The sequence below is a fragment of the Alligator mississippiensis genome, chromosome 12, assembly GCF_030867095.1.
Source record: "Alligator mississippiensis isolate rAllMis1 chromosome 12, rAllMis1, whole genome shotgun sequence".
Taxonomy (NCBI): domain Eukaryota; kingdom Metazoa; phylum Chordata; order Crocodylia; family Alligatoridae; genus Alligator; species Alligator mississippiensis.
The window spans coordinates 51,238,998-51,266,800 of NC_081835.1; the positions used below are offsets into that span (position 1 = coordinate 51,238,998).

The 27,803-nt window shown below is 46.4% G+C and overlaps 2 protein-coding genes across 3 annotated transcripts in view; one reads left to right on the plus strand and one right to left on the minus strand.

Annotated features, from left to right (window-relative positions):
• DPP7 (dipeptidyl peptidase 7) overlaps positions 1–23,612 on the minus strand; it is a 27,152-nt gene extending 3,540 nt beyond the window's left edge. The window contains exons 1-8 of one of the 2 annotated variants that reach the window (XM_014608171.3): positions 23,470–23,612; positions 23,251–23,364; positions 19,398–19,537; positions 18,557–18,720; positions 15,379–15,514; positions 13,527–13,608; positions 12,003–12,169; positions 10,684–10,744 (exon numbers count right to left, since the gene is read on the minus strand). In XM_014608171.3, coding sequence (XP_014463657.1) covers positions 10,684–10,744; positions 12,003–12,169; positions 13,527–13,608; positions 15,379–15,514; positions 18,557–18,720; positions 19,398–19,537; positions 23,251–23,364; positions 23,470–23,539 — 934 coding nt within the window. In that variant the 5' untranslated portion in view covers positions 23,540–23,612. Of the gene's footprint in view, positions 1–10,683; positions 10,745–12,002; positions 12,170–13,526; positions 13,609–15,378; positions 15,515–18,556; positions 18,721–19,397; positions 19,538–22,712; positions 23,155–23,250; positions 23,365–23,469 lie in introns of those variants that run through there. The other variant, XM_019475627.2, reaches the window with a different exon arrangement.
• LOC102566914 (kelch-like protein 9) lies at positions 612–10,223 on the plus strand. The gene is made up of 4 exons (XM_006264833.4): positions 612–1,927; positions 3,437–3,689; positions 6,247–6,407; positions 9,574–10,223. Exons 1-4 carry the CDS (start codon positions 869–871, stop codon positions 9,961–9,963), a joined length of 1,863 nt encoding a protein of 620 aa, XP_006264895.2. The 5' UTR covers positions 612–868; the 3' UTR covers positions 9,964–10,223.
• Positions 23,613–27,803: the final 4,191 nt, after the last annotated feature.

Sequence of the window (27,803 nt, forward strand, 5' to 3'; positions counted from 1 at the left end):
TACCTGCCTGGTTGTTAGATCAGCAAAACCCCTGCAGTCTCTCTGCTGCCTGAGAGCTTGCTTTGCAATGCCCATTCTTTGAGAGAGCTTCCCTAGGTTTATTTCCTTCTGTGGCTTTTCCATCTCATTCCACACATCACCTGAAAACTTTTCGGGCCCATGGTGTACTGTCTTTAACTCTTCGATGCACTTGGTCCTTATTTCACATACAAGACGCCACAACAGGGAAGCCGACCCAAATTCTCAATACTCGGTTAAGTGAATGCCCACTCCCAACCTGAATGCTCTTTAGCCTGAATATAGCCACTTTCAGTATGACAGTCAATGCCAGCCCATCCAAGAAAGAATTCTCTTTGATCACTGTTTAGAAAAGGAAGGGTAACATGCCTGGACTCGCCCAGATTAACACAAATACCTAGGCCAACATGAGCCACTCAACCGTGGTAAGGGAGCTAGAGAAAACAGTTGCTTTTGTGTGGATGAATAGCTGCCAAATACGGAAGGGAAGAAACACGCTATTGTTTGAGTGGCCGTCAGCGAGCCTGCTCCCAGACTAGTTGGAAAGAAAAACACTGCAGATAAACATTCATGACAACTACCCCTAGACAGTATCGTTGCCAACAAGACTGTTCAGCCCTGCGAGGCACAGCGCTCAGCACTCCTGCAGAAGCAACAACCAGGACTTGTTGCAAGTAACAGGTTAGCGAAGTACCATTAAATTTCAGGCAAGATTCTGGAAACTTGAGTCAGCTGTGATATAGGTCCCCCACAGGGGGAAACTAAAGGCTCTCCTGAAAGTCCCTATGTGGGAGACTGACTCCTCACAGACACCAGCTAAGATTTCTCCACCTGTCCGGTTTTCAAAGCAATGCTGCTCAGCACCCAGAGCTGTGGGTCGTGTCTCACTTCAGACACTTACCTGGCCAAACTCCTGGAGGGAGTCAGCAGCCTCCGGTCCCAGAACGCACTCTGTGACGTCACGCTGGAGGCAGATGGAGTTCGCTTTCCAGCGCACAAGATCATTTTGGCTTCAGTCAGCAATTACTGCAAGATCTTGTTTGTTGGAAATGCAGCAAGAGTCGGGAACACAGATGCGAACATCCAGCTGAAAGCCATCAGTGCCAGGGGGCTCAGGAACGTTCTCAATTTCATTTACTCCAACACGCTGGATCTCTCGCTACAGAACATTGAAGAGACGTTCAAGGCAGCAGAAGCCCTGCTTATCCGGGAAGTGATCAAACTGTGCTTCCGGTTTCTGGAAGACTGCCTGAATCACAAGAACTGCTTGGATGTTCTCAATATTGCTAAGAGGCTTGGACCAGAAGAGTTGAGGCAGAAAGCCACACGCTACATAGGGAAGCACTACAAGCAGATACTGGCTGATCCTCGACATGTGAAAGAGCTGGACAGAGTGACCCTATGTGAAATCTTAGACAAGACAGACATGGAGGGGTGCACTGAGCTGGAGCTATTCAATGCCGCCATATGCTGGTTGCAGCATGACAATGCAAGGATGAAAGGAGCAGCAGATATTTTAAGGAGAATCCGACTGCCTCTCATTCCTCTGCGGGATCTACAGAGATATGTACAAGGGATGCCCATTATGAGGACGAATTCCGACTGCCACAAGTACCTCCAGCAGGCTGTGTGCTACCACTCCCAGCTCTACGCCCAGCCAGTCCTGCAGACCCAGCACACGAACATCCGCTCCAGTGCCACTAGCCTGCTTGTGGTTGGGGGCAGAACCCTCGACAACAGCGTGCGCAGTGACATGTGGGCTGCAGACGCAAGCTTCAGCACATGGCAAAAGATCGGGGAACTCTGCACACCTGTATACAACCACTGTGTAGCTGTAATCGGTAATTTCCTCTTTGTCATCGGGGGCCAGTACAGATTCGATCCGACAGGCAAACATCCTTCAAATGAGGTAAGGCCTGAAATAAAACAGCCTTAGGCTGGAGAGACTCCAGAACCCAGGGAAGCGTGCTGGCACTACAGCACTGTGGACACAGAGGCTCAGATAAGCTAAGGCCAACTTTATGACCTTGGTGTCTAAAGTTACCTAGGTGCCTGGGGTTGGTAAGCACTAGCCTTTAACTCGAGACAAGTGGCTGCTAGAGATGTTTTTATTTAAAGCAGCTGCCTGGGATGAGAATGGCCCTCTCCCAGTTCAGAGCTACTGTGAGGATGCTGGCAGGGGAATGAGGCACAACATTTGCTCTCTCAAAGAGGTGCAAGATGAAAAATTGTGTTGGACACAGGGTTGGAATCACTCCCTCCAGTCTGGCCAGAGCTCAGCATAGGACTTCTCCTTACAACATGCGTCCTAATATTCTGTCCATTTCTGCAAACACCCTAGAGATGGGGCTCCCTCATTCCCTTGGGAAATGGCTTGTTCCAGTCTACTTCAACCTCACTTGATTCTACACAAGTGGGGCCAGATTTGGGACTGAAGCAGAATGCATCCTCTGCAGGCAGAATGGTTCTAGCAATCCAAAAAAGTACTGTGTCCAGCTAAGAACAGCACCAGCATTTCTCCTGCCCATGAAAGATGAACAGCCCTTTACCCTGCCTAGGAATGAAGACCTCCTTTTGTTTTTTGTCAAAACTGCTAGCTCTGGTGGGGTTGCAAATGGCTGCTCTAAGAGGTCTCTAGTAAATTCTACTCCCTAGACAGGATTAACCTGGACGGCAGGTCCCTGTGCTGAGCTGAGAGTGCGCCACTCCTTCCATCATAGTCACTTCCACTTGTGGGACCCCAAACAATTAGCTTCATCTTGGAGCTAGAAAATCCCAGGATGGGGAAGGCCCAGAAGCTGTTTCAGTGTCTGATGCAAGCATGCTCAGGTGACAGCGGTACTGTGACTTCTGGCAGAAAACTGTTAACAACTAGGTGTGAATTAACACTTGTAGTCTGGCTGCCATCACAATGCACAGAGTGAGCCAAACACTTTCAGTGACGAGGAAAGCAAAGATTTCCATGCAGATGCCTTGTTCTGAGAGCTTTCGGTGCGGTGGCTTTACATGGTGGAATTACATGGGAGAATTCCCAAGTGGCCCTGTCACATCCCTAGCAATCTAAAGCATCCTGGAGCAGCAGTTTGTAACAGGCTCTTAGCATCTGCTGTGTTTACATAACTAGGGCAAAGAGTAAGCATAGAATTCACCAAGTTTAACTGGATGGAGAGAGGGATATTTAAAGTCATCCTGGATTCAGAAAACATGTATGACATCTAGTGCAGTCTACATACAGGTAAGGCAGGGCAGATTGGGTTCTCTTCTGAGCATATTAAGCACCTTTAAAACAGAACCATTCAGGTTTGGCATTACCACCCTTGTTGCCTAGAGTAACAGTCTTTAAAGCCATAGTGCCCATTGGATGATCATGCACAAGTGAGGCCAGCTGACTGCTTTCCTCTCTAAACACTGATCCTAGGTGTTCCGGTTTGATCCCCGTAATGCTTCGTGGCTGCAGGTGGCCGGCATGTTAGAGAGGCGGACGCGCTTCCACGTAGACGTGATGTCTGATCACATCCTGGCCGTGGGTGGCGGGACACTACTGGGGAACCTCACCAACACGATGGAATCCTACCAGCCTGCTGAGAACAAGTGGCAGTTTATGGCTCCCTGCCCAATGCCAGTGGCTGATCACGCAGGCACCACACACAAAGGAATCCTCTACATCTCAGGTGAGAGGCAGCTGCGTCACCTAGGCCAGTGCTTGGATAGCTCAGTAAGGGAAACCCATATGGAGCATCCTACTGAATCAGCTCCCTCTGCACTAATGTACTCAGTAATGCTGCTCTTTACTTGGGGTGCCATCTTGCAGAGAAGACTTAAAACTGGGATCCAGGTGAATTCCCACTGCACTTGCTGTCAGAGCAGGGCAAAGACAATTAGCTCCTCTGGGTTGAGGACCATTTCCTCCAATGCATCTGTACAGTACCCAACACATGGGGGCTCCAATATTTACAGGGACCATTTGGGTACATTTAATAATTAAAACATTTCATTAATGTTGCTAACATGTTAGGAAATACAAAATAAAAATCACAGTTGTTAATCTGGGCATGGTATATGTGCAGTTGAATCTACTCCTGTCTTCTCCTGTGAAAAGCCCACTGTGTTACAGCAGTGATATAGTAAGATATGGGACTGACTTGACGTAAGAACCCTTTTGCTTTAGCTTTTCATAGATTTTAAGGCCCTAAGAGACCACTGTGATAATCTAGGCTGGCCTCCTTACTTTAATTGTAACTGTGCCATCTTAATGGTGCACTTAATAGGCAATTACACTTCTGTAACCTTAAGAGGGTTATTTCCAAGACAGATCCTACTTTAGAGGATCAGTAAGGCATAAAAGCAAGTCTGAAATGACAAGTCTACTGAAACAGCCTTTTTTAAAAAGCCCTGAATCCAGTGCAATGCTCTTGTATCAACTCAATGTATATGCAAGAGGGAGGAAAGAGAGTCTAGCAGACAGGGAACTAGCCCTAAACTTGGGAGTCGCGGTTCAACTCTGCTCTTCCATAGACTTCCTGCGTGACCTTGGTCATGTTAAGTGTCTTTGTGTTTCAGTTCCCCATCTGTATGATGGGGATGGACACACTTCCCTATGCCATAGGGTGCTCTGAAGAGAAATGCATTAAAAACATCATGAACTGTTTAGATAGTATTACAATAATACAAAACCTTAAAATAGTCTAAGACAGTTCAGACCGTGGACTTGTCTCCATCCCTCTTCTATTAGACTGAAAAATTAAGTATGCAATGCTAGTGTAAGAACTTTAAACAAGACTTACTGTAATTTCACTAGCACCACGACCTAAAGAGACTTGGGGGTCACAACTGATCACAAGATGAGCATGAGCCACCAATGTGATGCCACAGCCAGCAAAGCAAATAAAACTCTGGCTTGCATCTACCGATGCATCTCAGGCAAAACCCAAGAAGTCATCCTCTCACTTTACTCAGCCTTGGTGAGATCGCAGCTGGAGTACTGCGTCCAATTCTGGGCTCTGCACTTTAGAAAGGATGTAGAGAAGGTTGACAGAATCCAGAGGAAAGCCACGTTCATGAGAGCAGGCCTTATGAGGAGAGGCCATGGGACTCCTCAGCTTAGAGAAGGCTCAGGGAGGATTTGGTGCCAGCCTATAAGTATATAAGGGGTGTGCATCAGGAACTGGGAGAATGTCTGTTCACCAGGGCACCCCAAGGAAAGACCAGATCTAATGGTCACAAACTACTGGAAGATGTTTTAGACTGGGCATAAGGAAAAATTTCTTTACCGTCTGAGTTTCCAGAGTCTGGAATAGATTCCCCCCAGAAATGGTGCAAGCACCTACTCTGGGTACCTTTAAGAAACATCTGGATGCTTATCTTGGTTGTTGGGGTGATCTGACCCCAACTGACTGCCTGCCCTTTGAGCAGGGGGCTGGACCCGATGATCTTGTGAGGTCCCTTACAGCCCTAACGTCTATGAAATCTATGAACCATGCAGATAGAGGTTATGTGCACAAAGCAAGCCCAGAAAGACGCTGAGTTAGCTCTTGCGTCAGCCAGATTTGATATGCGTTTTCCTTGTTCCTTGTCTATACTACAAGATACAGACTTGTCTGCTCTAAACGTCAGCAAGTACAAAGGGGTGTGTCAAGTCAACTGTTAGCCTCCTCCTTCCGTGAGAGGAAGCCTTGTTTAATATAGTACAAAAATACCCATGTGCTCTACAGAAAGATTAGATAAGAGGAAGCAACAAATTGGCTCATATTTGAGAACTGGACAAAACTTCAGAAATTCAAAGAAAGCGAATAGATTTTCTTTGTGATATGGTACATTCTGGTTCCAGATGGAAGCAGACACTTAAGAAGGGCTATTCCTGTTTTCTGGCTGGGTTTGGACATACCCCAAACACCATTTGAAAATCTTGCGGGAAGAGTCTACTTCTAGGACACACCTAGCAGCACACCCAACAAGTTCAGTGCTCAAAGCCTCCACATTTCTGGTTGCTCATCAGGCTAGAACCTTTTGTACCCGTTTTCCATCCCCTCCATCAAGAAAATTCCCCTCTTCACACCTTTGAGAAACAGAAAAAGTCGGGGTCTTCTAAAGGCTTCAAGTGTCACAAAACACTTTGATTACACAGTGAGATTGGCAATAATGGTACCTAGGCTCTCCTGATGCATTTTTTGCAGAGTGTTTGGTGAGGAACTTGCTCAAAGAGTCTCTCTTTCTGTGCTTCTGCTCCAGGGGGATTTTCTGGTGGTAAAGCCTTGCGAGATGCACGCAGCTACCTCCCTCGCCTGCAACGCTGGGTGGGTAACCGGGCTATGACCTTTGCCCGATGCGAACATGGAATGGCCACAGTCAAAGACAGAATCTTCTGTATTGGAGGAAGGACTCTAAATGCTGTAAGTTTTTTGTTTTAAATGATCAAGCTAACCTGAAATGCAGTCTTTGCAACTAGAGCTCCTGACTGGTCACTGCATCACTCCAGATCAGGAGTGGGCAAAATCTGGCCTGCCAAATGATTTTGCCTGACCTACAGCTGCTTCTCTGAAAAGAACTGTATCTGGGCAGTGACTGCCCTGGATTTCAGTGCTTCTTGCCCTTCTCCCTTCCCCATGCCAGTCAGCAGCAGCAGCAGCAGCCGCTGCCACCACTCTTCTCTCCTCCCTGGCTGGCCCACCCCATCCTGCACTCAGCCCCATCCTGCACTCAGCCCCCAGTGTAAACTGCAAGGCAGAGGGCACTGAGCTCCTGGCAAGGCTGTCTGCACACTGCTCTGACCCTGTGCCCAGTAAATTGGAGCTCAAGCAAGGTTTTCCCCACTGGCAGGGGAAAGAGGTGCAAGGGGAAGATGGCCAAAAGCCACAAGTTATTTACGTCCTGCTGGGCCACGGCCTGATAGGGGCATGGACACTGGTACCATGCTGTGTTTCCATGAGCCACTTCTGGCTGCGCCATGTGAGCAGAGCTGGAGCAGCTAGTGCAGCTCCTGGCTGACCAGGTGTCCCCACTCCCCAGCATGCAGCCGGGTTGGGCAGGAGCCATGCCAGCTGCATCCACGTGGTGTGGCCCAAAGCAGTGCACAGGAGCACAGCACAGCGCCAGTGTGGCCGTGTGCTGTGGACTCAGGGTAAGGGAGGGGGTTCAGAGAGAAGGGGGAAAAACACAATGCAGCACCTGCTTGGCCAGGTCCAGATAATCTACAGATCTCAGCCCCTCTCTCCCTGCACCCTCTCCCCAACCCCAAGTCCATGGCATGTGGCTGGGCCGGTGCTATGCTGCGTTCCCTCATACCGTCTCAAGCCACATGGATGCAGCTGGCATGGCTCCTGCCTGACCCAGCCACAGGCCGGGGACTCAGGATGGGGAAGGGGGTGCAGAGAGAAAGGGGCCAGGAGCCACAGGTCATCCGGGCCTGGTCAGGCCAGTGCCATATTCTGTTTTGCCCTTTCTCCTTGCATCCCCTCCCTGACCCCAAGTCCCCAGCATGTGGCTGAGTCAGGCAGGAGCCACACTAGCTGCACCCACACGGCCCAAGGTGACGGAAGGGAACACAGCACAGTACTGGCCTGGCCCGGCCACATGCCAGGAACAAGTAGGGAACAAAGGTTCGGTTCCCCTAACCTTTGTTCTCTCTGCCCAGGGGTGGGCAATTATTTGGGCTGGAGGGCCACTGAGGGAGTTCTGGTGAGCTGCTGCAAGTGTGTGTGTGGGGGGGGGGGGGGGTTATAACCTGGCCCGCAAAAGTTCATCCAAACACCCTAGGTGGTCCTCCAGCCCAAATAATTGCCCATCCCTATTCCAGATATGTGGCAGAATAACTTAATTGATTTCAATGGATTTTAGTCTTAAAGTAGAATGACAAGGCGTTGAATCAAGCCAGCTAATTTCTACATAGGCCAAGGTCAACAGAATTGTTTTCACTAGCTGCTGCTGTGTTAGTAATCAGATTCTACTTACTCCCATTGTTTAAAACATTAATGGAAATTGTTTAAAAACCAAACAAACATTCCTTAACCTGCACATCCTGCAGAAGAATCAAAAAGTAAAGGTGACTGCCTGATCTTCCTTCTCCAATGGGAGACCTGAAGAAACCAAGCAGTACTGAGATGGAAAGGATGGTGCAATGGTGAGAGCATGAAGCTAGAATTTGAGAGATCTGTGTTTAAGTCCCTGCTCTGCGACTGGTCTCTGGTGTGACCTTAAGATTTGGTCTCTCTGTGCTTCCATTCTCACCTTTAAGATGAAGCTAATCACACAAGCCTGCTCCCAGAAGTGTGAAACTACATACACTACAGACTGTGAGATGCTCAGAGGCAAGAAAAATAAGGGCTAGATAAGCACCTAAAATAGATCAAGTGCTATTCAGTAGGTGCATCTACACAAGATGCTGACTGCACAGTAGTGTGCTGGGCAAAACCCATGCTAAGACATTACTGTGTAGTAGTATTAGGCTACTGTGCAGTTAGTGTCTGTAAAAACCTGTTAATCGGTGCTACTGCGCAGTAGCACCAGTTACTGTGCATTGATTTATGACATGGTTATCTAAGTACTAAACTTAAAACTTAATGTGCAGAAACTACGGTGCATTAATGAACATGTAGATGCACCCAGTAAGTCAGGTTCTATAAGCTCATTCAGTTTTACTCCTTTCAGAGGGTAAGCCCAGATAAAGACTTCTTTTGGGTTTAGAGCACAATTTCACCCCTTAGCATTCCTTCCAAAGGGATTCTTTGGGTGCATCCAGAGCCTTTAAATGTGGTGATTTCCCAAGAAGAGCGAATTCAGTTTATAAAGAACATACCTGAATCAAGACAGGCACAATACTGCACTACCAGGGCCTGAGGACTCCAATCTGCTTCACCCCCTTGCTTCAGACTCTAGTGCTGTGTGGTGAGTTCACCGAGATACACATGGCCTGTATTATTGCTGGTATCAGGATCAGATTGGAGGATCTTGGATAGTCAGTGGTGTACTGTATTTTAACCTGGCTTTTGGGTACTTCGCTTAAATGTACCCTACTGGTTTTGTGCCTCCAGTGGAGCTTACCTATGTAACTTAAATACCTAAGAGTGAAATGGTTAGATGCAAAACATACAGCAAATGTTCAAAGTCTGGCTCTGAAGCCTTTACTGTAGATAATCTGGGGACAAAATGGCCTCAAAGTCCAGTCTTGGCTGCTATCTTTTTAGGTGCCCCTCTATGATGCATTAAGTCTAAAGAGGATAGACAGAGCTTAGGCAGTTTCAGCTCCTTTCAGAGCACTTCATTTTTCACTGCAGCATCTGCTTCAGCCCACCTCTCTCTACTTTCAAGAGAGGAATGAATGCATTGCAGAGCAGTTTGCTGATGCCTCTTTGGGGTTTTCTACCATTTAGTCTCATGCTTTGCTGAATTTTAACTGCAAACACCCTAAGCCCCCTAGCGGACAGTTTATATATCGAGTCTGCCTTTAAGCATGCAAGTCACTGGTCTCCCCAGTCCCTGTGACCTGAAATAGGCAATCATGATAGCAACACCCCTCCAGATTGCCACATGGTGAGTCAATGCTGATCTGATTCTTTGCAGGCAGAGGAATGGATCCATGTCAACGAGACTGAGTGTTACTGTCCAGGCACTGACCAGTGGACCACACTAACTCTGTCACGTTTCGACTGCTGCCAGTTCAGCATCACTGTACACCAATCTAGACTCTACATCACAGGGGGAGGATCATTGCGACACATGAGTAAAGAGGATGGCATTTTTGTGTATGAGCCTGAGGGAAGGATCTGGAAGAAAGCTGGCTCTCTGCCTAACCCTTTGGTTGACCATGCTTCCTGCATGATTACACTGTCACATGAGACTATAGCCAACCAGCAGGAGAGAGGAGAAGAGTGCTCACCCAGCTGCAGGAGGAAAAAATCCACTCTCAATTTGTTCATCACTAACAAACAAGAGCCACAATCAGTGTCTTAATGGGAGCGGGAAGTGGATGCGCAAGGTAGCTGCTCCATGGAAACCCACTCAGTATTGTAACAGTTCTGCTCTGTTCTCTGGCCAAATACCATAACCTGGAATTTTGGAGCAGTGCCTTCTTGGATTAACCTTAATATGTCCCTGTGCGCTGCTAGAGTGGCAGGGAGAGCAGAACAAGCAGGGAAGAGAATCAGTCCCCCACTACCAGTGCACTGGCCTGAACCCCGGGCTTCTTTTAAAAATAAAAAAAACTACTGACACATCTAAACCTGATTCTTTTCTAAAACAGTAGATTGTTTTAACAAAAAGGGAGCCAAGATTATTTTATAAACACTCTCAGTGCTTTTTTTTATTTGGGATTGTAAAAGAACAAAGTAAATTTTGCAAGCATCTCATGAATCATTTTAGGCAGATAAGATGAACACCCCCCTTCCCCCCACTGATGAGACCATTACTAACACAAAGTTCCATAGATTATGGCCAAAATGGATTCTTATGATCATCTAGCCTGAATGCAAGTTTAAGGATAGAGCAGCACAATTTTGGTGTGCCCAGGATCAAGGTCTTCAGATGGAACGTGCCATTGATGAGCCCAGCATTCTAATGGGAACTCTGGGTTCTCATTAGCTGTTCAGACTTAAACTCATGAAATAATATGGGATCAAATGCCTTCAAAAGGGTTTTGAATTTAAAAAAATTAAAGTGATGAAGCTAACTCACCAACAAGAGCAGCCAGACCTCTAATAGGGTCCTGATGTGCGAGGATCTGGTCACAGCCAACCTGAATAAAAACACACATGCACACACTGGTCAACTTCCAGGCAGGGGTTTTAAATGACAAGTGATGAGAAGTTAAGTTGAGGAACTCAGTGATGATGGAAGCTTCTAAGAAAAGTTAATCAAGAAAAGACCATGACTTAAACATTTTTATTTATGTTTGGCTGCTTTGCAAAGGATTAATGAAGAGTTTCCATCTCCAGTTAAAAAGAATGTTGGAGGGACTGACCAGAAAAGAAGAAGTTCACCTGGAGCAACTGAGGTAAGAGACCACATCCTGTCTAGGATCAACAGATGCTTTACTAAGGACATCAATTTACATCAACCTCCATTTTACAAATAGAGAGACTGAGGCCCAGAAAGTCGTGACCTACCCAGTCTCAGAAAATCAGTGGTGGAGACAGGCACAGAACCCTGGGCTCCTGAACCTCAGGCTAGTGCACTATTTTCTGCCCCGTAAATTGTACAAACTTTACTCCACCTAGCTGAGATTCATATCTATATTCCCTTGCTAAGGAGACCAGTACCTTATCCATTAGACCCCTGGGACTAACATGGGGGAAAATAATCAAACGCCCTTATAAGCCCATGTTTAGAGAAGTTTGGCCAAGTGAGGTCTGAAGAGAAGAATCCATACTGCCAGCCTGGAATAGAAAGACTATTTAGGAGCAACTAGTGACTGAAGATCCAACCTGGGATACTGCCAGAAGGAACTGATCATGGCAAAACACTCAGCACTAGCCCTCTAGAAACAAGGCTTCTTTAAGGTCCTTTGGATTAGGCACCCAACAGCATTTGAAAGTTCAAGTCAGTAGCATGGAGTCTTAAATGGCACAGGTACTACATGAACAGCCAGTGCTTACCAGAAATCCACAACAAAGACACCTGAAGGGGAATTGTGACAAACCCTCTCTAGTTCAGAAAGAAAAATTCCAGTCTGCAGTTAACACGGTGCATTACTGTAGTTTCACATATTGTACTGGTCACAGTTGCAGGAAAGAAATGCAGTAAAAAAATCCAAAAAAACCCACCAAAAAAAACAACCACCCAAAAAACAAAATTTGGTAACATCTTCTACCAACAACCACAGGTGATACAGTCTGAGTATGACTAGTTTAACCCAATGACTCTGTGACTTGAGTGAAAACAAAGTCTGGCTACCACCACCCATCCCAGAGCAATGGGTCTAAAGAAGGTTAAGTGGCAGAGTCAAAGAAAATCACCCAAAGCACCCAACTCTCATTTTCTCAACTGGTGCTCACCTTTACTGGGTTAGCAGGGAAGTGGCCCATGAAGTCTGTTTTGTACGGATAGTCCATCATTGCCATCACAGTGAAGGCATTTCTAGCAAACTCAAATAGCTGGTAGACATCATTCTTGTTCGAAACTTTCTTGCAAGTGGACATTTCACTGCTGATTTTATCATAGGCTGCAGAGGCAGAGAAAATGGATACGCATGCCTCACAAGAGTGCAAGCTGATCCGGTGGAGCAGAGCCATGTTTCATTCATGCCTCCATGCTTGGCTAGCCAGGAGTAACATGAGGCTCTAAACATAAGACTTACATTTTCTAATGGGAAAGATATGTTATGTATTAACTTACTCAAACGTGGGTGTCCAGATGCAGTGTAACAACACTGCAAATGCAAACCCAATGCACAGGCTCCTATTTACCTGAGTTGTATAAAATTTCCAAAACAGAGAGAAAACAGCCTAAGAAGAACAAGAACCAAAGCACTGGCCTAGCAAGAGCCAAGTTATTTGCAAACATCTTCTCTGTACTCCTCTAGCCTCTCCCTAGCAGGTACCAGTAAGTCCCCTGTAAGACTAATGAAGGTTCTGATACCTTGCAGTTTTGGCTCCTTAATTTGCTCACAAAGTGCCTGTCATTCCCCTTAGCTCTGCAGAGCCAGGAGAGAGCATCTTACTACTGCATCAGTTAAGTTATCACTGCAGACTCCAGGACAGATGAAGGTAGGAAAATCCGAGCTCGATTATCAGGGCCCAGTTTAATTAATCAAATAGCATTTAGAGGAGAAAACAGGTGGATTTACACTTGGGAGGGGGACCTGTTTGCTGTGAAAGTCACTGAGCTGGAATAAGCCAAGACCCCACAATGTCACTGCACCATGGGCACTTTTCTGGCTGCAGATGCACCTTAAAGCCCACACATTGGAGTCAGATGACCCTAGCTGGAAGAGGACCCTTGGTGCAGGCTCCTCAGGGTGGATGAGATCAGGGATGCAGAATATTGCACCACTCATCATGCCTTTTCTGATTAAGCAGCAATGGCTGCCTTTAAGGTTCTGGTACAGGCTGTCATTTGATTAGAGGCAAGGAGCTGGAATCCAAAACAAAAAGTCAAGGAGGGGCTAAGGCAGCTAGTGAGAAAAATAACGCTCAATCAGTGTTCCACCAGGGGGTGGCATTAGACCATTAAACACAAGCTGACCTTATCACTACCAGCCCAAAAACAATGCATAATGCCTAACCTCCTGTGCATCATGCCTTCATGGTATAAAAAAACCCCACCTGAGGCCTTGTCTCTAGTAGGGACTTTCATTAGGCTAGTTTAAGGTGAGGTTTGAACTGGGTTAGTGAAACTGGTGCAACTCCTAAGTTGAAAGCTGAGTTCACACAGGGTTTTTTTCATTGGTTCAACTAAATTGGTTTAAGAGTTGATTGAGGTTAGGCTGAGGCAACTTTCTCCAGCAGACAGGGCCTTGGAGAGCACCTCCTGCCAGATCTCTGGAAGCACGAGGCTATGGGGGGCCAGACTTGTCTTACCTTCACTCAAGTACAGGTTGTTGATTTGCTGGAAAGCTTCATGCACAGCTTTGACACAATCCAGGCTGGACTTCCTGAAATCCTAAAGTGAGGCAAGAGAGAGAGATGAAAAGAGCCAAGCCAAGGTGACACATGCTCATATCCACACAAACACACAGGTATGAGCCATGGGGCCTATATCAGAAGAGAACAGTAATAAACAGCAGAAAACACCAAGGGGCACAAATAGGGCTTCCAGAAGATCCCTAACTACATCTGCACTGACTGAAGGCCTGACAGAGTTATCCCCGAGATTGTCCCTACCTCTGGTAGGTGCGGTGTTCCGGTCCCTGTTCAAGAAAACAGAGGCAAAGAAACTGTTAAAAATATCAGCTTTCTTGTCTGGAGTAGCCACAAGATTACTGTTTGCGTCTTGCAGGGGCCCTACATTGCCTGGTGCTCTCTTCTTGCTCCCAATGTACTTGAAAAAGGACTTTTTGTTGTCCTTAATCCTGGACGCTAGCCTCAGTTCCATCTCTACCTTGGCCTTCCTAATAGCCCTCCTACTCACGGGCCGAGGAGGAGTACTCCTCCTTGGTGATAGTTCCTCTCTTCCATTGGGTGTACGCCCCTCTTTTAATCCTCAGGCATTGCTGAATGCCCTTGCTGAGCAAAGGGGGTTTCTGAGCACTCTTACCCCCCTTGCTTCTCTCAGGGACTGTTATCCTTTGGGTCTGGAGGATTGCCCCCTTAAGGTACAAACATCCCTCGTGGACTCCCACCTCCTCTACCTTCTGGGCCCTCAGTGCCTCCCTCACTAGTCTCCTAAGATCATTGAAGCTGGCCCTTCTGAAGTCAAGGGCTGTAGCTTCGGTGTAAGCCCTTGACACCCTGCGTTGGATAGTGAAATCCAGCAGGTGATGATCGCTATTGCCCAGGTGGTCAAGGACCTGCAGTCCCCTCACCAGGTCATCCCCCATGGCCAGGACCAGGTCCAGCAAGGCGTTACCCCTAGTGGGGCTATGCACTTCCTGGATAAGGTGAAGGTCCTGTAATACAGCCAGGAACCATTGTTAATAACAAACTCAGGAGAGAGAGCAAAAAAGCTGTGCCCAACTTTCAGGAAGGATTTAATGTTATGTGGGAGAATTCTCAGGGCTGAATTAACAGGAAGTTAATTCAAGACTAAGGGGCAGCCATGCTATACTGGGTGCACCTAAGCAGTTCTGGGCCTGGCTCATTTTGGTATAGGGGACCCCGTGGAATCATAGGTGCTGTAGTTACAAGCTAAAGAATCATGGTTGAACACGGTGGCCCAAATCCAACTCCCCTTGTAGAGGAGTAAGTAGCACTCTGTGGATGCACTGAGGACTTCAGCTTCCAAAGCCAGCAGCCTGGGACCTTTCAGCAGCAAAGCACTGACACAATTATCAGCAGGCAGGTCACACCAGCCCTAAACTGCAGTCCTGAGAGACACTACTATGTGACAATTTAAAGTCTCTGGCATTAACTGTGACTTCCAGAGTCTCTTATCACTCTCTAAATAGACACAAGAGTCCTCCTCTGTTTCCACTGGGTCTTTCCTTCACCTAACATGAGCCTAGATGACATATTGGCCTACAGTGGCTAGGGGATGCCAATTTCTGTAGTCACTACATACAAAAGAGCAATGTTACTAGCACCATGTCCAGATGCCTTCAGCTCCCCAGCCCAAATGGCCAGGTACCCATTTACAGTAGAGTCAAGTAGGGACAGCCTTTGATGCAAGTCTAAAGAGAGGCTCAAACTCATGACTTCAGATCAGTAGCAAGACACCTTAACTAGCCTGCCCGCTTAGAAACAAAATTGTCCATTATGCACCATTTCCACTTACTGCAGTGACGTCTTTAAAGAACTGGGTGGGGTCTCCAAGCCCAGCCACAGCCAACAAAGGCGCGCTGGCTGCTAATGCTCCAGCCACAACATTGGGATATTTCATTCTCATGTAAGCGCTCAACATGCCTCCGTAACTGGGGAAAAAAGAGAGAGAAGATTACTTCACTCGATGGACATGACACAATGCTAGCCTGTTCAATAACATAGGCCTGAAGGAGCCAGTGGTGGTGAGCTCATCCAACCCAGGGCAACTGAAAATCTAAATGAGTCTCCTCTCCCACACAAACTCTTGTCCTTCCTTCATACAGAGTATTAAAACAAATATAAACCAGTTAGTGGAGACAAGCAGCTGGTCTCTGCATAAAGCCACTTGGATAGATGGGCTGCTAAAAATCACACACACACACACACAAGCAAAACCAGCCAGTTATGTCTGTAGTGCATCCAACAATATCTCCCTGCTGACCTTTCCCCAGACCTTCAGGGCAGCTCTAGGCGTAATGATGGGAATATAGTGGACTATAATCACTGGGATTTGATTACAGAAGCAAATCATGGCCAAAAACATTATGGTCAGTTCTGCACAAACTCAAGGACCTTCTGATAACTTTAACGCAAAGCACAAGTGGAGGTCAAGCCAAAACTGCATTGTATAGGGTTGGGGAAGGAATTTCAGGAAGGGTTTTTAAAAAGATTATCAAGAGAGGTTCTCAGCAACAGATGTCCAGGAGCATTTAGGAATGGGTGGCCTCTCTAGTGCTGGGAAGCAGGAAATGACCTCCCAATGAACCTCCCAATGAGCAAGGAAGATGATTAGTAGCAAGGTGGCTAAGTTGATAGGGTGGCTTTTTTTTTTTCTAAGTCCAGTGAATCAGTCTGTCTCCTTTGTTTCAGGCATCACTGCTTTGTGGATACAACAGAAACTGTCAGATAAGTCTGAGGCCAAGCAAGTTATTCAGTCAGTTATTCTGGGTGCATATATTCAGAGGCTTACCTTGGCCAAATCAGGGTATGCTTTAGAGGGGTGGAAAACAAAGACAAAGGATCATCTCTGCCCAATGTCACCTCCTGCTCCAAAGCTATAAAAGTTCCCCTGTCCCTCCCCAACATAGGCAAAACAATGTCATTTTCTCTTAATCAGAGGAGAGCTATATTTGCTGAAACTAAATCAGCCTGCGGAAGGTATTTGGCACGGCAAATTTCAGTGGTAAGCAACTAGAAATGGGGAGGCATTGGGCAACTTTAATTATAACCATACGCCCATCTGCCATATTGCAACAGCTTTCATCTGAAGTTAATGCAGGGCTGAAATCCCTGGAAACAGGGATTCACTTTACCCACAAAAAAGCAGCAGCACAAGTTTCCCCCATATAGCCTAGACACTGTCTTTCCAGACCCCTTCACAGCTGACTGGGACATTCAGACCCTACGATAAGTTCAGATCCTGGCTTCTCCCCTGAGCCTGTCAACTGCTGTTGTGTTCCCTGTACTGCCAACACAACTGAGATCAATGGATCCTTTTGCATGAGTTACTGAAAGGAGAGACAGTGGTAAACGCTTTCCAGTAACCACGGGCATGGTCTGGATGGGAATTGGATGCTTACTAATCTAAAGCCCTTTCAGCCTGTTACCACTGTCCTGTCTTCCTAGTAGGTAATGTTTTGTTTTGGTGTCAGTGTAACAGGGACCCCAACCTCTGTTACTGAGAGTGGGGCCAGGGAGCTAATTAAGTAATGGCTGCAGGAAAGGGCAGAATGCAACCTGCAGAGAGGTTTGCATGGCAGATTGCTTAATTAAGCCTGCAGGACAGAGAATTAGTGTCACTTGGGCCCTGTTGAGAGAGAAGGGGTCAGGTGACCAGAAGTAAGAGGAGGAATCATACGCTATATAAGCCTGGCTCCATGGCTAGTAGTGTTATCCTCTCAGGGCAGAGACAGAGATGGGAGTTTTCTTGCTAGGAGTGGATAAAAGCAGTGCTAGAGACTAGCCTAGGCTATCTTTGCTGAAGAAACTCCCTATACTGTGTGGAGAAGCAATATTGGAGATTAAGAGGCTTGTGAGTAGGTCCAAGAGGGCCCAAACTGGGAGAAGCCAGTGTGCCTGAGTACGAGCTAGGGGAGAGGACTGCAGAAAGACCCTCTAAATACAACTGACTTAGGACTGGGCTTGTGTTGTTTCAGACCTGTGAAGCATGTCTGTGGCTATGGGGGAGACTGGAGACTATGATTAATGCCTCTAAAGTGATTAGAACCATGACTAATGCACAAAGGGCAAGCCTAGTGTGATTGATCATGAGTAATACTAACACAGTAGAATAGCTTGTTAGCAGACTGAGGGTCTGATGACAAGGAGGACCAAGGTTTTGGCTAAATAACTGAAGTTGGACTACAGGCAGCACAACCACAACTGTTCCAGGCAGCCTCCCAATGTGCTATAACAGTGGCATCAAGGTGTTGCAGGTGTGATAGCAAAGGGGTACACTGAGGAGCTGGAGTGGGAGCAGGACAGCCACCAGAGGGCACCATGGCTGCCCAGATTCGTCCTGCTACAATCCAATAAGGTCTCCCTCTATCACAAAGTGCAACTCCATGTCAAGCACAAAGCTTGAAATGACTTATAGCTCAGCAATTAAAACTGCCTGGAGATTTCCCAATTCCTTGTGCCTCTTTTTAAGTTAAGCAGGAGCCAAGATTGACTTGGGCAAATCTGCTTTTGGAATGGCAGCCCCCAATAACTGCGAGTACCCTCTTCTCTGCCTTAAGGCACATGCATTTTGTCTGATATATAATTTTTTTTTTTTTTTTAAGGGAACTTCTGATCTCCTTATCTTAATTTCCCTTGGTAGGAAAGAGAGCTGGAACAGACTGCTCAGCATGGTTTAGAATGCATATCCTTGTTTGTTTGCATGGGACCAAAGGCTTCTATGTTAAGCTGTCACAGCTTGCACAAACAGCAGGCATTTTAAATAAAGAGCAAATACCAGGTAGCCATATTGGTAAAGAAAGAGAGGGCAGAGGGCAGGTGCAGTATTTAAGTCATGCACTTTCTGCAAGTACCCATCTTGCTTCAGCAGAAAAAAGGCTAACATTGGAGACAACCCAAGAAATCATGGAAAGTCTGTGTGGTATACGGCTAGGGAACAAAATTTAAGAGAGCGATTTTTAAAGAGCATTTACCTGCCTCCGAAAACAATGACTGGGCAGTCCCTGGCATTGTACTGATGTTTCAGCTCTGTAATAAGCACCGCATAGTCAGCCAAGGCTTGTTCCACAGTGAGCAGGCCAATATTTTTCTGAATTGTTGATGAGATCCCAAATGGAAGAGACTTCCCATAATATCTCTGAGGCAAGAGGTACAAAGATTAGATAATGCTGACTATACAACCTCAAACACCGCCACCACATTCAAGCCTGAATGGGCTGGGAGGAGCTGTTTGATGGCCTACATCAATTGTGAAAGCAGTTTTGGTCCTTAACAGATGAGTAGTCACAGGGCATGTTCTTATTGGACCCCTTGTTGACCATCTTAGCAGGGAAGCCAACAACTGAAACACCCAGGGACTGAATAGGCAATGTACATCCTACCCTCCCTTCTTCTATAGGCAGAAGACTACTTGCAGGCTACAGAGGACTTATTAAGGTGGCGAACCAGAATAGAATTTCCCTCTGCACATGGCAGGTTAATGCACAATAATATGAACCTTGCACAATCATTCTTCTGCTCTGAACTTACTGCATGCTCAGAACTGGGGAAAAATGCTTGCTATAGCACAAGAAAATGCAGCCAAGGTTATAGTGAATAAATTATTATTCTTACAGTGCTGTGGATGGGCATAATAAATAATTAGGTAGTTCTACAGGGAAGATCTACTACAATATCTAGACTCTAGAGCAGCTGCACATTAACTTCAGGGTGTGAGATTTTTCCTCTATTTGTTCTGGGACTACTGGAGGCTAAAGCTGATAATGCCACATAGGGAGGAAACCTGTTATTAATAAAGTTTAATAAACTACTTACATGCTCTGCAAAGATCACCAGTGCATGCTGCTGTTCTGCCAGCTCAAGGATGAACCCAGAATTCTGAGCAAATTCCCAGATGTCTCCCTCATTCCCAGTATAAAAGAACATCGGGCCAACTTCCTTGTTCCAGAATTTCTCTGTTTGAGGTTGTAATTAGGAACATGTTAAAGCAAACAAAAATGCACCAATTAAAGGATCTAAAGGTTCTGCTCTCAGTGAAGCTGATCAGGAATTCTGTAGAAGCAAAGACTATAGGAGAGAGCTGGATGGGGCACTGAAAGGCGGTTTACATGGGGGGGACACAATACTGAGGAACACAGATAGTCTAGATCTAGGGATTGTCTCCCCTGTTCTAAGTAATTAACTGTGATAAATGCGCTCTACTGAGGGCAGCATATGGACTACTGTTTCCCAGTTATACCTCAAAATTCCCAGAATTGCAGAATACTCCAGGGCATTTGGAAGTTGTTTCCCCCAATAGAAATAAATGTGCATTTACAAAGTACATTTCAGCCCATAGGAACCCTAATCATTTCTAAGCACATCTTTACTGCCCTACCATGGGTGAGTAGGGAGAAGCGGAGAAAAGCTGCTTGATGCCTTCATGTATTTGTCTGATCCTTCCTTCCTACTGTGATACAAAATTGAGCCTGGTATTATGAAGACCATAGCAGATCAAATGTCTATATTTACCTACAATTGAAAGCAGGTTTAGTGTAGCAGGGTAAGAAGTTGTATGGTGCCAAGAGCTGCACATGTATTGTTGAGCATCTTTAGGGCCTGTTGATTTCATTGATGTTTATGGAAGAATAATATGGAAAGGGGCCATATGTTGATTGTCCCCCTCTTTCCTGCTTTCTGTCAAATTGTTAGGACATGTCTAGACTTCAACTTTCAGTTGGCAATTGGTTAGCATTAGAACATGTTAGCCAACAGGAATACCAGCTCTAATGTACAACACTAGACTTTTACTAATTAACTTAAACATGACTAAAACTTTCCATCCCAATAGATCCTTAAACTTGCCAAAACAATTAAATACATTAAAGACAGTGACAAAATAACTAACTCGGGGAATAGGAGTTAGATTTATTTGCAAAGGGGAATCTTCTCTTTGCATGACATTTGAGAGAAGGCTGGGCTGGGTAGCAATCGACAGAGAAAGATCAGAAAAAGAAAGTACTGCCAAGAGGAACCATAATGAAACATAAACACACTAGTAAGATTACCAGTATTATTAAAGGTTCTTTGAAGAGCCACAAAAATTGGTTATGAGACTAGATAGGAGTTGTTCTTCTTTTTAAACTTATTTTTCAGTTCAATCTTTGAACAACTTTCAACTAATCTCATTATGGAGAAAATGAGCTGATTTAGTTGTGAGAGAGACTAAAGTAAAGGCAGCTCCCGGCAAGCAACTTTCTTCCAAATCCTGATTGATAAATTGGACAAGACCCATGCAGGATAGAAGAAAGAGGAACAAAATAACCCTCAGCACTCTCACAGACATTTTGCTAAAATGAGTCACTCTTACCAGCAAGACAAATTATTTGCAAAGCAACAAAACCACAATGCCGATTCCATTTACCTTACAATGATTATTGATCTCTACTTTAGAGCTTGGCCAGACATGGCACTAGAATCCAAAAAGTGGTGGAACACAGTTAAAGTCAGCTTTCCATTCCCTGGCATAAGTTATATATATAAAACTTGTGTGCACATGTAATATACTCATACATAACTGAATGAATGTGTGGGGTGTTGGTGGCTGCTGCTGCAGTCACTTCCAAGGGAGGGAGGAGAAGAAAAAAGCAGAGGCTAAGGATGTTTTTTCCTTCAGCCCCTAAGAAAATAAGATAATCAACTGAGGCTATTGGTGGCTTAAGCTCAACTTCATCTCTTCCTCCCTGCCTAAAATCAGGGTCTCTATCCTTTTTCCCAACTATTTCCCAAAAGATCTTTGTTCTTTCCATTGTTTAACAGAACTTTTTCCCATTGAAAAACCCATTCTGAATTAAAATTCAAAACAGTGTTTGGTACAGTTATTACAGTATCTCTATTTATTAACTCAATGCTTGAAAAACATCTGGTTCAGAAGGATGTATTGCAACACAAGAGATGACTTGCTATCTAGTTTTTCAGGACATAACAAACAACACATTTGTTGACTTTTCACTGTTTTTTTCTATGTGCAGTCCAGTGCAGTCCAAAATATTTAAGACTTTAAAGCACTGTACATAAAAAAGTTACTTAGTTTACCGCATCTCGGCTATTCATGTCGTCTGGAAGTGAACAAAGCTTGTACATGCTGGACTAGAATATGGTGGAACCCCATTCAGTCCAAAAGACTTTCCCCTGGTTTATATAGGACTCACTTTAGCTCTTTGTGTTTAGTAAAAGAACTTTTGGTTAAAAATAAACCCCAAAACCCCCCTACTTGACTACTTTTGGAACTTATACCCCTCAGCCTTCCAGACTCTGAATTGGCTAACCTTCCAGGACACGTCTATATCGTTTAATATTTGAGCAGCCATTTGTTTTCTCTGCTGTATTTAAAGCATCAAGCTATACCAGTAAGGGCTGATGTAGAAGTTGGATACAAATAACAACACGGCAACAAAAGCCCCATGGTGAGTCTTATCTTGGTGGTCATTTTTGCTCCCCCTCTTCAGTTCTGCCATCACCAGGGATTTAGCTCTGAGCACCTCATTACCAGATCAACTGGGATGAAACCTGGAGAAGAGCAGTGTACATGATTAAGGGGCAAGACCTGATTTGTGAGGACAGATTAGAAAAGCTAAACCCATATGGCTTGATTTTTGAATCAGAAATGGGAAGGGCTTATCCTGTTTTTAAGTATTTGATGTGTGGACGCATTGAGAGGAATTATATTAATGCAGGAGGATAACGGCTTGGAAGTTGCTTTTAAAATGCAGAAAAACATAACAGTGTGACATTAGACCACGGATGCTCAATCCCCAACCCATCAGTCCCAATCTGGCCCTGGGTACCACATCATCCAGCCTGTGGAGCTTCCCACGAGCCTGGAAACTGGGTGGCAGGGGCGCAGTGGCACTGATCCTGGCGCGGAGGCAATATCAGGCCCTGATCCATCCTATGCACCAGCCTTGCCCCACTCACATGGCTCACGGGGCCAAAAGCTTGAGCACCCTGCGTCTGAGGCTGCAGAAGACCCTTGCAGGGCAGGCGAAGCCGGAATAGAAGCCCCATCCCTCGCGACGTTTGAAACTCAGACTTGGGGAACAAGCAAGGGCACTTTTTCCGTTCCTCATTTGGTCTCTAGGATGGACTTACCCTGCGACAGCAACAGGAGAACCAACACGGAAGTGCAGCTGCTGCTGCGCTCCCTCAGCCAGGCGGAAATCTGGGCGCCAATTCATGCCGGGCCCTGCCACGCATTCAAATGAAAGTAGGACAGAAACCAGCTACGCAGGTCCTGCACATGGTCAAGCACTAATGTAACTAGTGAGGTGCTGCACACTGTCGAGCACTAACCAGCTCCAAGGTGCTGCACATTGTCAAGCACTAACTTTAGAGCTGCTTGGTTTTTGTTTTTTTTGCTGGACAGTCACTTCTGTTTATCATCTGAAACTCCTTTGCACGCCGGGTGCCATTTATGGAGCAGCTTCCCAGTGCCACGCACGCCCCTTCTTCCGCACGTGCGGCCGGCTGACAGTTATCGCACGCCGGACCAGTCAACCGCGCCATAGCTGCGACGTGCCACGGAGATGACCCCGCGACAGCGGTATTACCGCAAAAACATTGCCAGGCTCCCAAGGGGCCTCGCACGCAGGCTCTGCACCTGCCTAGGGCCCGCGGGCGAAAGCCCTACCTGCGGCGAGGTATCGCTGGAAGAAGGTCCTGTTGCGGTAGGTCTGGAAGCTGAAGTGATCCAAGACCTGCTCGAAGTACCGCTCCTGAAAGCCGGGGTCGCGGGCGCTGTGGGCTGGAGGAGGCAAGGGGCGTTAGGGAACCGGTTTGCAGACAGCTTAATCCGAATTAAGCCCGGCGGGGGGCATTCACAGGGGCACCCCCGTTTCCCCTCCCCTACCCGGCGCGGGCAGGGGCAGGGGCAGGAGCAGCAGCAGCAGCGCGGGCAGGCAGGCGGGCCGCGTTCCCATGGCAACAGCGCCCCGGCGGAAGCCCCGCACGCGCCCCGAAACTCGCCGGCTCAGGGGGAATCACATGACCCCCTCCTCCGGATCATGTGATGCGGCTCCGGTCACGTGGGCAGAGCGCCATTGCTACCGAGGCGCCGCCATGTTGTGTAGCGAGGCGTGGCCCCGCCCCCGGGGAGGAGCGGGGCGGGGCTTCCCCAGCGGGAACTACAGTTTGCTTCAAAATAAAGAAGTTTCAATTATTTGCATTTTTTCAGATAGTTTTTCAGCAAATATGATAATTTTGAGCTTCCAATAGGATCATTTCATATTTAAGACCTAGCAGGCTGTTCCCCCAGCCCTGGCAGCCCAGGAGGCGCACACCGCTGGGAGGAGGAGGGGCAGCCCCTGAGGCAACATCTGGGCCTGGCGGGTGGGTCCTCTCCGCAGGGCTGGCCAGGTGTGGCAGCGACCAGCCCAGGACACGGTGCGGGGCAGGGGATGTGGCCTGTGGTGCCCAGCCCGAACAGGGAGCAAGGGCTAGGCTGTAATGCTGCTCCAGGGTGGGGGCCTGGTGGACGTGCCCCCTGCATGCGGGGCGTTGACGGCAGCACCCAGCATGCTCGGCGTGAGGATGACACGGTTCCCATCGGCCGCGACCACCTGGGCTCAGACCCTGCCGGGAGCAGGAGATCAGAGAAGCAAGATATGGTCCGTGATCCCCGGTCCTTCCCATCCGCATAATGACACGACTCCTTTCAGGGATGCACATGCAAGCAAAGCAGCCCGTCTCCAGAAGAGAAAGATGGATCGACGGCACGTAGCTACTATAGCGACGGGCACTGTAGTGACCCACAGAGAAAGAAATAGGAAACACCTGGTTCTCTGAATTGTGCAAAGCGGCAGCACTGTGAACACATTTAGAAATGACCCTCTTCGCCTCCCTGCTTTTTTCGCTCCCCCTCTCTCCCCCCACCCCACCCCCTGAAAAATACATTTGACCTAATTGGGCCCAATTCCAGCTCTCCCCGGTCACATATAGCTGCACTGCCCTAATGTGATGGTGTTTTCGTTACGGCTTTTAGTATTTTGACACCACATAATGTTTGTGTGAGTCTGTCCTTGATTGTAGAGTTGCCACCTACACAGAGATAATTCAGTCAGAGAGAGGTGAAGGCAGTGGATAAAATTTGCCAGCAATGTTCTGAGCATCACAAGAGAACTACATCACAACTGGAAAATCACGGTATTTCCTCTCTAAGCTCTAAATGCCGAAACAGTCAAACAGAACTCTCAAGACTGTAGTAGTGTCATTTTGTGACTCCAAGCCAATATTACCAAGTTTGAGGAAAAACTCTTCAAACCTGCTTCTTTTTTTTTTTTCAGGGGGGTGGGGATGATTTTCCTCTGTTAGTGTCAAATGAATTATTTCCAGGGCACTTCCAGTCAGCCAGCTTGTGAAGCAAGAGACCCCATCAGAAGAGTCTGTCTGAGATCTCTCATTTGAAGGTAGAATTGCTGATTATACAGGCTTCTAGTCCAGTTTTAAAGGATGGTCATGGCCATAAAGGATATTGTGAAAAAAGTTCTTATGGGACTACATGCACTTATTTGTCTGTAATTTGAGCAAAAAGGACAGGGTAGAGGCAACAGCAGGCTTGTAAAGGAGCCCCAATGGCTCTTAGTGCTGCAGAATCAGGCAGACAATGATAGATACCCTGGATCCACTGATCTGGATTCCGAAAGGATCTCTTCAGTTTTAGGAATGGACATTTCAAGATAATTTGCCAGCCTCTGTTTGCATGCACTGGGAATTGCATCTTATAGATTCATAGATTGTATGGCTGGAAGGGCCTTCGGAAGATCATTGGGTCCAGCCTCCCAGCACCAGGCAGGAAAGACAGCCGGGGCCAGGTGACCCCAGCAAGATCCAGTTTCCTCTTAAAGATTTCCAGGGTAGGCAATTGCACCACCTCTGCTGCAATCAGTTATTCCACAGTCTGGACACCCTGACTGCGAAGAAGTTTTTCCTAATGTTGAACATGAAATGGTCTTCCAGGAGTTTGTGGCCATTACTCCTGGTTTTCCTCAAGGGTACACTGGTGAACAGATGTTCACTGAGCCCTTGATGTACTCCCCTGATGTAGCGGTAAGCTGTTACCAAGTCCCCTGTCTGCCTTCTCTTTTTCAGGCTGAGGAGTCCCAGATCCCTCAGCCTTTCCTTGTATGGCTTGCTGTGCAAGTCTCCGATCATATGGGTGGCCATTCTCTGAACTCTCTCATGTTGTACCATGTCCTTGTTAAAGTGCAGCGCCTAGACCTGGACACAGTTCTCCAGCTGCCGTCTCACCAATGCTGACTACAGCGGGAGAATCACTTCCTTGGTTTTGCTGGAGATACACTGATTGATGAATGCCAGGGTATTGTTTGCCCTGATGGCTACAGCGTCACGGTGCTGGCTCGAGTTCATATCGCAGTCTGTTATTACCCCCAGGTCCGTTTTGTTCGTGGTGCTGGTCAGTTTGGCATCACCAGAGCTGTAGGTGTGCAGGGGGTTGTTCGTCCCCAGATGGAGTACTTCACATTTCCCAATGTTGAGCTTCATCTGGTTCTGACTCGCCCAACTTGCTAGCCTGTCTAGATCTGCCTGTATCTGTAGCCTATCATTAAGCATGACTACACTTCCCCATAACTTGGTGTTGTGAACTTGGCCAGTGAGCTCTTTACCCCCACATCCAAATCATTGATAAAGATGGTGAAAAGTACTGGACCAAGCACAAACCGCTGTGGGACACCACTGGCCACTTCTCACCAGGACGACACAGATCCATTCATTAGGCTCTCTGGGTCCTACCCTGCATCCAGCTTCATACCCACCTGACTGTCATGCAGTTAAGCCCACAATCCTCCAATTTTCTCACAAGAACATCTTCTTACAACCTAGGGATCCCCTTATCTAAGCTCCTTCCATCCTTTTATTTCATATTTTAATGTGAGCCAGGACTTTCAGGCCATCATCCATGCCTGTGAATCAAAATAATTAATAAAATCATTAGCAGAGTTTCAACTTCCAATGCCAGAAACAGTGAATGCTAAGTGATATTCGATGCACACACTCAACATAAATTCCACAGCTCAGTTGTTTGAGGTACACAGTAGTTTGTGGGGCTGGGCTAGAAAAAGAATAGTTATTTGATTTGTAGACAGGAGCAAATTGTATTTGAAAGTATTGGAGTGATGGCACATGGAGTCCTAATTAACAGGCCATTTATATGCTGATTTTTCTAGCCCTAAACAGTCTTGGGGAAAAAAAAAGTCTGCCCAAATCTTATGGGAATTGACAAATGTTAAATAAATGGAATATGTTCTCCAAACAAAGCCTCAGCATCCAATAATTAAAAGCCTGCTTTGACATTTTGAAATTAGAGCGATCTGCTGCATCTCTAAACCTTTAGCAGTTTATTATGCAGATCTACCTCTGCTCAGCTAGCACATTGCAGCGGTTGTAGATTCCAGCTATCTGTCTTGCTAGGAAAATACACAGGGTGATACTGAAAGTAGAAAGTAGAGATCTGCCTAAGCCATAAACTTCCCATTTACATAGAAATTTCTCTCTCATCTAGGTGTGTTTGGAATGGGAATTTTGATTCAAAACAACCTCTGTATTATGATGATATGTTGCAGTGTTATAGGTGTGCATGCTTAGCAAGTATAAAAGAAGTCACTGTGTGCAAATCATTTATGCTATAGAAACTAATTTTGTAATTGAATTTAGCTGTACAAGAAGCAGCAGGTTGCTTTGCCAGGACTTGAAAACATACCAAATTAAAGTGCAACTGTGTTATTTCACACATTATGCATTACTAAATCCTTTGACTTGAAAACAAAAATTGCTCCAAGGATGCAAAACAAATATATTTCCAAGCAGTTTCATTATATTGTACCAAATGACCTATGGGATGGGTTCTGGCCCTGACCTATGCAGCCTTTCCATAGTTTCCAGGACTAAATCATCTACCTGGAAAAAATCTTCCTTTGACTGTCTCTCAGTTCACCTTTGGGTTACTCCTCTCTCTAGGCACAGCAGGGATACCTGGAAGTCACTCATCTGAAGGCTGAAAGCAAGCATCTCTCCTCAGGATTGACGTGTTGAAGGAAAGGACATAAAAGTAGCTAACACTTCAGCCAGGATGGAACCACAACTCATCACTTCATCTCCACTCTGACATCTCTGTCTTCAGTCTGGGTTCAATATGTTCCCAGTGGATTTAGTTTATGAAGAACCCAT